At 44.5% G+C, this 13,086-nt stretch overlaps 3 protein-coding genes across 5 annotated transcripts in view; 1 reads left to right on the top strand and 2 right to left on the bottom strand.

The window, feature by feature from the left end:
- Window positions 1–4,025, bottom strand: part of LOC103216805 (cytochrome P450 2C3-like) — a 42,638-nt gene extending 38,613 nt beyond the window's left edge. The window contains exon 1 of one of the 2 annotated variants that reach the window (XM_073019189.1): window positions 3,604–4,025. In XM_073019189.1, coding sequence (XP_072875290.1) covers window positions 3,604–3,606 — 3 coding nt within the window. In that variant the 5' untranslated portion in view covers window positions 3,607–4,025. The remainder of the gene's footprint in view (window positions 1–3,603) is intronic. The other variant, XM_073019188.1, reaches the window with a different exon arrangement.
- The window catches only part of LOC103216306 (histone H3.3A-like), an 85,316-nt gene extending 77,564 nt beyond the window's left edge, over window positions 1–7,752 (top strand). For both annotated transcript variants that reach the window (XM_073019191.1, XM_073019192.1), the window contains one exon: window positions 6,730–7,752. In XM_073019191.1, coding sequence (XP_072875292.1) covers window positions 6,830–7,240 — 411 coding nt within the window. In that variant the 5' untranslated portion in view covers window positions 6,730–6,829 and the 3' untranslated portion in view covers window positions 7,241–7,752. The remainder of the gene's footprint in view (window positions 1–6,729) is intronic.
- Window positions 7,753–10,943: 3,191 nt separating this feature from the next.
- Window positions 10,944–13,086, bottom strand: part of PDLIM1 (PDZ and LIM domain 1) — a 54,278-nt gene continuing 52,135 nt past the window's right edge. Inside the window, exons 6-7 of the mRNA XM_007963638.3 lie at window positions 11,921–12,038; window positions 10,944–11,481 (exon numbers count right to left, since the gene is read on the bottom strand). Coding sequence (XP_007961829.3) covers window positions 11,295–11,481; window positions 11,921–12,038 — 305 coding nt within the window. The 3' untranslated portion in view covers window positions 10,944–11,294. The remainder of the gene's footprint in view (window positions 11,482–11,920; window positions 12,039–13,086) is intronic.

The following is a 13,086-nucleotide window of genomic DNA, read 5'->3' on the forward strand; positions in this document are numbered from 1 at the left end:
GGAGGGCAGTGGCGCGATCTCGGCTCACTGCAAGCTCCGCCTCCCGGGTCCACGCCATTCTCCCACCTCAGTCTCCCGAATAGCTGGGACTACAGGCGCCCGCCACCACGCCCGGCTAATTTTTTGTATTTTTAGTAGAGACTGGGTTTCACTGTGTTAGCCAGGATGGATGTGTATTGTTCTATAAAAGTGGGATTGTACTCTACTAGCTTTTGTGAAGCCTGTTTTTTTACTTATGATTTTCAGATATCACTGAAATCTTACATGACAACTTTTTTTTTTTTTTTTTTGAGACAGGGTCTCACTCAGTCACCCAGGTTGGAGTGCAGTGACACAATCTTGGCTCACTGCAACCTCCACCTCCCGGGTTCAAGCAATTCTACTGCCTCAGCCTCATGAGTAGCTGGGATTACCAGCTGTCACCACCATGCCCAGCTAATTTTTGTATTTTAAGTAAAGACCGGGTTTTACCATGTTGGCCAGCTGGTCTGGAACTCCTGACTTCAAGTGATCCACCTGCCTCGGCCTCCCAAAATGCTGACAGCCAAGGCACCAGCCCTTATATGAAAACATTGTTAATAATTTTATAGAATCTTATCAAGGAGAACGATCATGACCTATTTAACATATCTACTATTGTTAAAAATTTTGGTTACTTCCAACATTTTATATTGTAAATACTTCTTCAATGAGTATTCTTGTTAACTCTTTAAATCCTCTCTGAGTATTTCTTGTGGGGTTTTTGAGTTAAAGCCTAGGTAAAACAGTTTAAATATTTTAATATTGTGAATTTCTGTGAGAAGGCTTAATATGTTCAAACTTTGATAAGACAACTTCAATACAGTGAGACTTTAAAATCATATTCTCACCCATAAGACAGATTCCAAAGAAGAGACCCAGATATCTCATATACCTACTGGGATTATTGTGCTGTTTGAGAATGAGCTGCTTACACAGCATTTCACTAAAGTTTATTATAACTCTAATAAGCAGACTGTCCATTAGACCTAAGAATCTGAACAAATTGGTGACATGGTCTCTACAGCAATGAGTCAGATGCTGTTAGAATCTGGCCGGGCGCAGTGGCTCATGCCTGTAATCCCAGCACTTTGGGAGGCCAAGGCAGGCGGATCACCTGGGGTCAGGAGTTAGAGAGCAGCCTGGCCAACATGGCGAAACCCCATCTCTACTAAAAATACAAAAAAAAATTAGCCAGGCGTGGTGGTCGGCACCTGTTATCCCAGCTACTTGGGAGGCTGAGACACAAGAATCGCTTGAACCTGGGCGGCAGAGGTTGGCAGTGAGCCGAGATCATGCCACTGCACTCCAACTTGCATGACAGAGCCAGACTCTGTCTCAATAAAAAGAAAAAAAAAAAAGTATCTGTGAACACTCCACAGAACGATCCTGCAAAATGGGCCAGTCTCATGCAAAGGGACTTTTTCACAATCACTCTCATTGTGTTTCTGGTGTAAGAACCTTAAGCTAAAATCACCTTTTTCTGATGGAATTTTGGTCATGGGCAGTATGAAAATTAAAGGCACAATTCAAAGACAGGGAGCGGTGACTGCATCGGATGGATGATAAGCCAGAGAAAATAGCAGCCAACAACCCTTACATATAGTGTACCTGGCCCTGTGCTAAAATGCTGTGTCCATGTTGCCTCATTTAAGCCTCAGGACAAACTTCTGAGTGAAGTGCCATCATTACTCCTGTTTCTAGCTGAGACAAAAAAAAAAAAAAAAAAGTAGAAGTTAAAAGAAATGACCAAGGAAAGTTCTCCGTGTGCGTTAAGTTTTCTATGTGGGATCCCCTGGAGAGTGGGGATCCTGACTTATTTTTCTCAGTCTCCCCTGGCGCTAGCCAGAGTGCTCAATTCATATCACAAAATGATTGTGAAAGGGAAGTAAATGTAGATTTCTGGATTTTTCATTCTATCAGGTGAGCTTGGAGGAATATGCTTCAGCAAGAGGCCACATGCTTTACCTCACAGGTGACAGAGGGATCATGCATGAAGACGGCTACTTCTGGTTGTCTGGTAGAGCTGATGATGTTGCCAATGCATTGGGTCAGAGATTGTGAATGCTGTGGTTATTGCTATTGAGCCTGGGGCTGTGGGAGTCTGGAGAAGACTCTGGGCTGCTTCCAATACATAGGAATCTCTCTAAAGTTTAGAAAATGCAAACAACCAAAAAAAAAAAAAAACCTCATCCACAATCTCATATTTTGGAGTATATTCTTCTAATCTCCTTTCTTCTTATATGTAACCTTTTTTTTTTTTCTTTTTCTTGGTAGAAGTGAGTTCAGGGAGAAATGCTCTAGCATAACTTGCCTTTTTCACTCAACGATGTAACAGAAATATTTTTCTGTGCAATATAAAAATTCACTTTTTAAATTAGTTTATCATGACCGCTAAGTACACAGATCTTACATGAATAGCTCAATGGATGTCTACACACATACACACCCCTGTAACCATCTAGATCAAGATATAGGATACTTTTTGCCTCCTGGGCTCTCTCATGTCCTCATACCTCTGTGCAAGCTGTACTTCTTTCATGAACTTTGGACTGAATTTCTATGCCTAAAGACAATTTCAGAGATTGAGAAAAGAAGACTAAATTCTAAGGAGCAATAAATTCCAAGGGCAGATGGTGGCAAGTAGATACCATGGGTCATCCTGATTCAGAGCTTGCTGACCACAAAAATCACAGGAATATTGAGAAACAGAAATCAAGATCTAGGCTTTACGGACTCATTGCTATTACATGCCACTGCTCCTGAGACGTGAGTCCAAAAACGTGCTTTCTCACCACTATTCCACTCTGATCCTTGACCCAATTAAACAATCCCAACTAAATTTTGCTCAGGAAGTCTCTCTCCCTTGAACGCTCCTTGTTGCAGCAGCAGTGAACGAAGTGCTTGCCTCTGCCTCTAACTGCTATCAATTTTTGAGTCCCTCCCCCATAAGTAGCCATTATTCTGACTTCTAAAGTGCAGGTCAAATTTGCCTGTTCCCGAACTTCATATAATGGAATCATACAGTTTGCACTCTTTTGTGTCTGTCTTCTCACAAAATAATGCCTGGACAATTCATTTATGTTGTTGTATGGATCAACAGTCCATTCTTTTTCATTGCTATACAGAATTCCATTATATGAATACACGCAGAATTTATCCATTCTTATGTTAATGGTGACTGAGGTTGTTTCCAATTTAAGAATGCCTCCTTTGCCCAACACCGCCGCACCTGGGAAGTTAAGCATTTTCTCTCACCCTTGGGATTGAGTGTATGGGTGGTTGAGAGGCGTCGATTCCCAAGACCCTGTCGCAGCTCTCACAGCAGGCGTCACAAAAGAGTTTGCACCACTCCAAACAGTCAAAACGGGTCATCCCCCCCACCTCACCCCCGCCTTCTCTGGATTTTAAAGACTGAGTAGGAGGAGAAAATGGGGACGGAGCTCCCCTGGTTAATTCATTTATCTTAAGTTCCCGTAACCAAACTAGGCCCTCAGTTGAGGCCTTTGACTCTCAAAGTTCTTTCCGCTTCGTACAGTGAGATCAGAATCCCTGAAAAGAAGATGTTTGCCCTCCCCGGCTTACCATCCTTGGGCACTCAGCAGTGCGGGGATGCGGCTGCCCTATTTCCCGCGTAGAAACAACTGCAGGTGGCGCCGCCCGCTGAAGAGTGCAGAGCTGTGGCCCTGAGCCAAGCTGGGGCAAATATGGAAGACGCGGGATGAGAGAGGGTGGGGCGAAAGGACGCTATGAAGATTCCTGGAGGGAGGGACCAGAGCAGAGGCGGTGAGTGGCAGGAGGAGGCAAATGTTCCCGCGACCGGGAACTTTATCGGGTTGAAGTTTCCTCTGCCGTCGCCTCCTGCTGGCGAGCAGAGCTGAGCCTGGTGTGCGGCCTTTCTGGAAAGCAGGTCGCCACTATCCTCGGCGTGGGACGCCGGCCCGCAAGGAGCCTCGGGGACTCACGCATCGCCGCGCCTCAATCTGGCTACGCATTGCGCCTCTGCGGCGCATGCGCAGCTCCGTCCCCTTCAGAAACGCGCGTGTGCTCGTGGAGGGGGCGCTTCCTCCAAAAGGAAAGCCAGAGGCGGCGCTCAGGCCTAGATTGCCTCGCCAACCCCCTGCGCCCTTTCCTACAGACTGGTGCATAGTGTTTTTAAAACATCTGCGAGGATGACGTCTTCTCTGCGAGCCTGGGGAAGGGGCAAAACCAGGGGAAGAAGTGAGATGTATCCAGTTAACCAGGTAGAAATTGTACCTCCGAGACTCATCAAGGCTAAATATAAAAGTTGCGTGCTTTTTTTTTGTTTTTTGAGACTGAGTCTCGCTATTGTCATCCAGGCTGGAGTGTAATGGCGCAATATCGGCTCACTGCAACCTCTGCCTCCTGGGTTCAAGCGATTCCCCTGCCTCAGCTGCGATAGATTACAGGCGCCCGCCACCACGCCCGGCTTTTTGTTTTGTTTTGGTTTGGTTTTTTTGTTTTGTTTTTTTAAGTAGAGACAGGGTTTCACCATGTTGGCCAGGCTGGTCTCTAACTCCAGACCTCAGGTGATCCACCTGCCTCAGCCTCCCAAAGTGCTGGGATTACAGGCATGAGCCACCACACCTGGCCAAAAGTTGTGTGTTTACCAGGGACAACCCTCTGCTTTGAGTTCTCCCTGAGCTGTGAATCTCCTGTTATTACTAATCTGTCTACAGATGAGTAAACTAAGGTTCAGAGAGATTACATGACTTATCCATGTTATACAGTGATCAAGAAGTGGAGCCAGGATTTGAACCCATGAAGTCCCACTCCAAATTCTTTCATATAACTTTACACGGAAAAAAATTTAGATAAGATGTTCAGGTGCCCTCTTTCCTGCCTGCTTAAAAAAAAAAAAAAAAAAAAACTGAAAGAATTTTTAAATTGTTTTTGTTTTCATAATTGATCATTGTGTGGGGAGTACTGATTCCCCAAGTGGGTCACAAGGAGTTACCCTGAGCAGGAATGGTCTTGCTGTCCCCCTTGCTCCTGTACTCATACAATCTATCTCTTGAGGACACAGCACCAAGTAAATTTCACTGATTGAGTGTTCCTACGTTCTAGAAAATGGCACTCTACACTCACAAGGGCACGTATATAAATTGGCATTTCAACTATGTCTTCAGGCCATACCATCGCTCTTTTATGCTGGCCATTTCTGGGTGGTGCAGAATGTGATAGATCCAGTGGACTCCGTGGTCATGTGCCCACTGCTGTGCCTCCTTTGCAGTAAAATGGGTCCTTGGTCCCACAAGGCCGTGTGGGATCCTGCGCTAGTGGATCTAAAGGTCTTTATGTCCTCAGAAAGTGTTGTGCTTGAGGCCCTGTGGACAGCAAAGGCAAACCCAATATACTATATGGGTCTATTTCTGACTAAATACATAAATCATTGCACTTTCCAAAATGGAAGGGATCTAAGCTAGTCAGCTTGCCACCAAGTGGCTTAGCTGGTGTCTTCAAAGGATAGCACTGTTCAGTTGGTCATTCTTGCTGGAAGGTTAAACATTTGGCAGCAGCAATAGCTAGATTGGCCTTGAAATAAAAGCCCATCTTTACTGCAACCACGTAGAGCCTCCATCGCCGACAATCATGGCTACTCCACCCACGCACCCATTATGCCAACATAGGGGTCGCCAACAACAGGCTGGCTCATGTCCATTGGCTAATTCATTTTGTCAACCTGATCCCTTACTGTCTCTTCCATGGTTTATTCCAATGAGGGTTAACAGAGGTCCATCCACATTCTTCTACTCCAGACCTCCTTGTCCTGATCTTCTCATCTTTCCCCTCTGATCAGCCAACCATGTCATTCACCACTGTCCATAAGTCCAGACACATTTATACTGAAGCCACTCCTCTTGCCACAGAAAGTAGATCATTAGGAACACTACCGGAAGCTCTGCCCAGTGGGAGGACTTCTTTTCTTCTTACAAAGCCAGCTCAAGAAGTACAGCAGTGCAGCCACCATTTCAGCATGCCCCCACATGCCTAGCCAACTTATCCATGAATCAAGTGTGGGCTTCCTCTTCCACCATCTGCTGCTCATATGGGATCCCCTATCAGCCATGGGGAAGAGCTGAGGGAGGGGCACAGCAGTAGACAGCATGAGGATCCAGGCTTCTGTGCTCCTACAGTTCACGTATTTCCTTCAGCCCTGCTCAAGTCGTCCTTCCATCTCATGAGGGATTGTTCTTGGAGATGCCTGACCTTCTGACCTAATGAGAATGAGAGAACCCAAATCATGATGAGCAGTTCTGCCACCTGATGTCCCATGGTCAGGGGCTTTGTCTCTATCCAAGCTATGGAAGAATGGCAGGAATTATGTTATGAAAAGCATAAAGTTCTGTACTGCAGATGGCAGTCTTGTTCTAGAACCCAAGGGGCTTGGGTTTTTATTCTCCCACTGGTTCACCATCTTGAAAACTCTGACATCACAGGATCTCCTAGATCATATGAACCAAGCACAGAGCCACTTCTACCACAGCCTGCACCGGCTGCAGATGACTTTTCTGCTCTGGGCCAGATTAAAACTGGCAGCCTTGAAGGGAAGCAGAAATCCAAAATGTCTTTAAGATGGGTTTAAAGTTGTGTTGTTCAATACAGTAGCCACTACCCCCATGTGTCTACTGAGCACTTGAAATGTGGCTTGTGACAAATGTTGACACCATAATACAATTATGTTCGCAGCCGCCACCGCGCCACCGTCGCTCTCCAACGCCAGCACCGCCTCTCACTCGCCGATCTCCAGCCGAAGGAGAAGGGGGGTAAGTAAGGATGTCTCTGTACCATGGCTCGTACAAAGCAGACTGCCCGCAAATCGACCGGTGGTAAAGCACCCAGGAAGCAACTGGCTACAAAAGCCGCTCGTAAGAGTGCGCCGTCTACTGGAGGGGTGACGAAAGCTCATCGTTACAGGCCTGGTACTGTGGCGCTCCGTGAAATTAGAAGTTATCAGAAGTCCACTGAACTTCTGATTCGCAAACTTCCTTTCCAGCGTCTGATGCGAGAAATTGCTCAGGATTTTAAAGTAGATCTGCGCTTCCAGAGCGCAGCTATCGGTGCTTTGCAGGAGGCAAGTGAGGCCTATCTGGTTGGCCTTTTTGAAGACACCAACCGGTGTGCTATCCATGCCAAATGTGTAACAATTATGCCAAAAGACATCCAGCTAGCACGCTGTATACGTGGAGAACGTGCTTAAGAATCCACTATGATGGAAAACATTTCATTCTCAAAAAAAAAAAAAAAAAAAATTCTTCCTGTTATTGGTGGTTCTGAACGTTAGATATTTTTTTTCCATGGGGTCAAAAGGTACCTAAGTACATGATTGCGAGTGGAAAAATAGGGGACAGAAATCAAGTATTGGCAGTTTTTCCATTTTCATTGGGTGTGAATTTTTAATATAAATGCAGAGGCATAAAGCATTAATGCAAGTTAAAATGTTTCAGTGAACAAGTTTCAGCAGTTCAACTTTCTAATAATTATAAATAAACCTGTTAAATTTTTCTGGACAATGCCAGCATTTAGATTTTGTTAAAACAGGTAAATTTTTTATTGATGGCAACTAAATGGTGTTTGTAGCATTTTTATCATACAGTAGATTCTATCCATTCACTATACTTTTCTGAGTTGTCCTACATGCAAGTACATGTTTTTAATGTTGTCTGTCTTCTGTGCTGTTCCTGTAAGTTTGCTATTAAAATACTTTATTTAAAAAAAAAAAAGAAATGAGAATACTTTGGATATATAGCATTATATAAAATGTATTATTGGCTAGGCATGGTGGCTCACACTTGTGATGTCAGCACTCTGGGAGGCTGAGGTGGGCTAATCGCTTGAGCCCAGGAGCTCAAGATCACCCTGGGCAACATAGCGAAACCCCATCTCTATTTAAAAATATAAAAATTATATTTTTTTATATAATTTCCAAAACGGAAGGGATCCAAAATAAATAAAACTTATATATATTTATATATATATATATAACTGTTGAGAGCAATTTGTGATTTGGCCTATTTTTTTGTGCATGTGTATAACTACAGGCATGGTGGCTTATGCCTGTAGTCCCAACTACTCAGGAGACTGAGGTGGGAGGATCACTTGAGACCAGGTCAAGGAAGCCATGATTGTGCCACTGCACTCCAGCCTGGATGACAGAGCAAGACCTTGTCTCAAAAAAATAACAAAGAGCATTATTGGCCAGGCATGGTGGCTCATACTTGTAATCCCAGCACTTTGGGGGCCAAGGTGGGTGGATCACAAGGTCAGGAGTTCGAGACCAGCCTGGCCAACACAGTGAAACCCCTTCTCTACTAAAAATACAAAAATTAGCAGGGCATAGTGGTGCGTGCCTGTAATCCCAGCTACTTGGGAGACTAAGGCAGGAGAATGGCTTGAACCCGGGAGGTGGAGGTTGCAGTGAGCCAAGATTGTGCCACTGTACTCCAGCCTGGGCAACAGAGCTAGATTCCGTCTCAAAAAAAAAAAAAAAAAAAAGTATTATTACAATTAATTTTACCTGCTTTTCTCTTTTCACATTGCTACTAGAGAATTTTAAATTACATTCATGCCTTGCATCATACTTCTATTTGACAGCAATGAAGCAGCAATCACCCATTTACAGATTTACCTAGCTTGTGGACTATCTGCCACTTGTGAGGTACTGAGCTGAGTGCCCAGGAGAAAAAGCTGAAAAAAGACAAAGGATCAGCTCTCATGGAAGCTTCTTTCCTTTCAGGAGATGAGTGATTAGTGTCTTGTGTGATGCATGCCAAGAAGGATGTGTCCCTTGGGTATGGGAGCATAGGAGAGTGGCATCCAAGTCATGCTGGGCAGTCAGGAAGCCTGTCTGGAGGAGGGGGTGGCTCAATCTCGAAAGACCACAGAACTTTATTAAACGTTAAGTAATCCAGAGGTGCAGGAAGAGCATACCAAGTCAGAGAAAACAGCTTGACCAAAGTCTGCATGACTCTGGCTGACTTTTTCCTTTTCAGGAAATTTTCTGAAAGCTTAGTAATCAAAGATGGCTACAGAGTTAGACTGTTCCTTCCAATCTTCTTTCCTTTTAGAGGAAGCATGAAAGAAAAACAATCAGATAAATATGGTAGGCATGAAGCACAAAAAAATAGGCCAAATCACAAATTGCACTCAACAGTTTTTTTTGTGTGTATATATATTTTTTTTTCTTTTTTTTTCTTTTCTTTTTTTTTTTTTTTTTTTTTGAGACAGTCTCACTCTGTTGCCCAGGCTGGAGTGCAGTGATGCGATCTCGCCTCACTGCAACCTCTACCTCCCAGGTTCAAGTGATTCTCCTGCCTCAGCCTCCGGAGTAGCTGGAACTGCAGGCATGCACCACTACACCCAGCAAACTTTTGTATTTTTAGTAGAGACAGGGTTTCACCATGTTGGCCAAACTGGTCTGAAACTCCTGACCTCAAGTGATCCACCCGCTTCAGCCTCCCAAAGTGCTGGGATTACAGGCGTGGGCCACCACACCTGGCAAAGCAGTAAATATTTGTATGTGCCAGATGCTGGGGGCCAAAGGGAAGGGCTTCTTTGCCACATCACACAGCTTGCACTTAGGGGTGGTAATGCTGACAATTCTGTTTCATATATTCAATCAGGAAATGAACTCCTCGTACAGGCTATATTGAATAGTAATAATGGTCACCTGAAGTTTTTGGTGTTTGGCCTCCCCTGGAAGCAAGATATCTGTATGAAAGACCCACACCTAAGAAGTAATACTGACAAATGTCAGACATTTGATTGGCACAGTATCTGAGGAGAGGGATTAGAGAAAGTTCTAAGAATCTATGACTCATCTATTCTGTACAATCAAAATCCAAATCATAACTGTTAATGTCTTTGTAAATGAGTCAGACCTGCTGTGGTTCAGAGACTTTTCATTTTATGTTGATTTCTAAGAATTGCAAAGTTTAAGCCTCCTTGACTTTTACAAGCGTAGAAACAGATGGAGTTTAAAGAAAGAACTCATTAACTGCCAAAAAAAAAAATTGAGAGCTTTAACATGACATGATTTTCTGCCTGAACAGTTTAGTTCTGCTTGTTGTGGCACTAAAACGGCTCATGTGCATAAACTGTCCATCATACATTCTGGCTTCAGAGTCTGTGGTATGAAATCCTGGTACAGATTAAAATTCTTACGCTTAGAGTATGTACCGCGTTAGTGCATTCATAATTAAAGGTCATGAACGATTACTGAGGGTGGTGGGCATGCTCAAGAATAGACGATTGCTCCTTTGGAGGAAGGAGGGTTGCCTGGAGTACCCTGTCTGCCTCTCATATAACTTAGTCTCAGTGTCTGGAGGGATGGGGGCACCACTGTTTGCTCAACTGACCCTATGAGGGATTAGTCACCAGGAGATGAACTGTGGTGACCTCAGATCTTGACTCAGGACTCTTTCTTAGCAGCCAGGGTCCCCAGTCTCCTCTGTGAGGAGGACACAGTGGCCATGTCCTGGCCTCTCTGCTGCTGGTGGACACTTTCCTGAGGTTGCTGCCCCTCACAAAGGGGAGCAGCTGTGATGTCAGCAACCAGACTGAAGAGGGACTTACTAGGGAATGTTTCCAAGCCAACTGCTAACGCTCCCACCTATTATTTGGGAAGCATTCATTTCCTCAGATAAGCCTCAGAACAAGCCCAATGCAAAGAAAACTTCATTTCATTAAAACAGAGCTAGGTATCTTATATTAGCATTAGAGAAAGAGGATTTCAAGTAAGCTTCAAAGAAATATAAGAACAGAGCTTGTTAAGATGCAAGTTGTGGGGGAAAGGCCAGTAAATCTGAGAGAAACAAGAAACCCAAAACAAGAAGACAGGCCTCAGAACTCTCATCAGGCTTCAGTAGGAAACGCCACACATGATCAGATGACAGACACCACACTGCTTTGAAGTCTATAAATTTATTGAGTAAAAACAAAATCAACGTCAGACACATTTGATTGGGTTCAAATTTGGCTGATGTCCAAATGCAGCAGAGAAGAACAGAGGGGAGGAAGGGACATGGTGTTGCTGACAAGGGGACACTGAACAAAACAGTTTTCCTTTCATTGTAAAAGCAAGCATCGCACAGCTGGTGTGAGTCAATTAACCAAGGCGGGGAGGGAACTCAATGTTTTAGAAGCAGAGGGAAACCCAAAGTAAGCAGAGACTTTCAAGAGAGGAGAGGGCCAGAACACGGAGAGAAAAAGCTGCAGCAAAGGCCGGCTGGAGAACAGTGGTCAGATCTGCTGGGTCACTTGGGGAACACGGTGACCACTTCATAGCCCTCAGGTGGTGTGACTCGCTCCCGGGCATGCTTCTCACAGTAGATTTGATCCTCCACAAAGAAATGGCCCTTCTGTTTCAGGTTGGTGCCACAGTCAGTGCACACGTAACACTCAGGGTGGCGGTGATGGTCCCGCAGCTTCACGAACACACCGCTACAGAAGCAAGGCAGGGAAAGGACTCCATCAGTGACAAGCATCTGCAGGTGGCACCCGAGCAGGTGGCACCATCCTTCCTGAGCAGGGGCCTGGGGCTTCTCCCAGAAACCAGGGCCTCCCAACTGGCCTCCAATCATAAGGGACTTGCTTCTCCTTCCCAGGGTCCAGAGACATTTTTCCAAAAACCCCTCCTACTTCAACAGGGCAGCCCTGATTTTTCTCATTTTACATGTTCATAACCTAAGGGCTCCACAGTGAAGGAAAACCTTCACAACCTGGCTCTGGGACACAGGACATTCCTGGCCTCTCTGCTGCATTTTTCTGGGATGGATTTGTCCCCTTCACAAGCAAAATGTGCAACATCCAGCACTTTCCACATTTTCAAGGTTTACCCAACCTGCAGGGTCTACAAAGGCTGTGGGAAGCAGATACTCACACAATCCCAGTGCCACATTTGTCACACATAGGCAACTTCTGAGCATTTCCAATCGATGCAGCCACTTTAGTGACAGGAGCTTTAACACTTCTGAATCCTGAGGGCTTGTTGGGATCCCCTGAAATGAGGAAAACACACTCATTGGCCAGGAAGAGCAGAATTGCTTAAGTATCACTCAGTTCTTCAGAAGCAGTTATAAATATATGTTCAAGAAAGGCCATGGGAACTGGAGTGACTCTGCTGTGTGATTCTGGGCAAGTTACTTAACCTCTCTGGTCCCCAGTTTATTTTTCTAAAAAGCAGGAGATTGACACCTAGCCAAAAAAAAAAAAAAGCCCAAAAAGCCAAGACAATCCTAAGCAAAAACAACAAAGCTGGAAGCATCACGCCACCCAACTTCAAACTATATTACAGGGCTACAGTAACCAAAACAACATGGTACTGGTAGAAGAATAGACACGTAGACCAATGGAACAGAATAGAGAACCCAGAAATGAGACCACACACCTACAACCATCTGATCTTTGACAAACCTGACAAAAAACAAGCAATGAGGAAAGGATTCCCTATTTAATAAATGGTGCTGGGAGACCTGGCTAACCATATGCAGAAAATTGAAACTGGATCCCTTCTTTACACCATATACAAAAATCAGCTCAAGATGGATTAAAGACTTAAATGTAAAGCCCAAAACTATAAAAACACTAGAAGAAAATCTAGGCAATACCATTCAGGACATGGGCATGAGCAAAGATTTCATGATGAAGACCCCAAAAGCAATTGTAACAAAAGCAAAAATTGACAAATGCGATCTAAACTAAAGAGCTTCTGCACAGCAAAAGAAACTATCATGAGAATGAAGAGACAACCTACAGAATGGGAGAAAATTTTTGCAATCTATCCATCTGACAAAAGTCTATTATCCAGCATCTACAAGGAACTTAAACAAATTTACAAGAAAAAAATAAGCCGGGCACAGTGGCTCACTTCTATAATCCCAACACTTTGGGAGGCCAAGGTGGGTGGATCACCTGAGGTCAGGAGTTTGAGAATAGCCTGGCCAACATAGTCAAACTCCCCCTCTACTAAAATTACAAAAATTAGCCAGGTGTGGTGGCATGCACCTATAGTTCCAGCTACTCAGGAGGCTAAGGCAAGAGAATCAC

The sequence above is a fragment of the Chlorocebus sabaeus genome, chromosome 9, assembly GCF_047675955.1.
Source record: "Chlorocebus sabaeus isolate Y175 chromosome 9, mChlSab1.0.hap1, whole genome shotgun sequence".
Taxonomy (NCBI): Eukaryota; Metazoa; Chordata; class Mammalia; order Primates; family Cercopithecidae; genus Chlorocebus; species Chlorocebus sabaeus.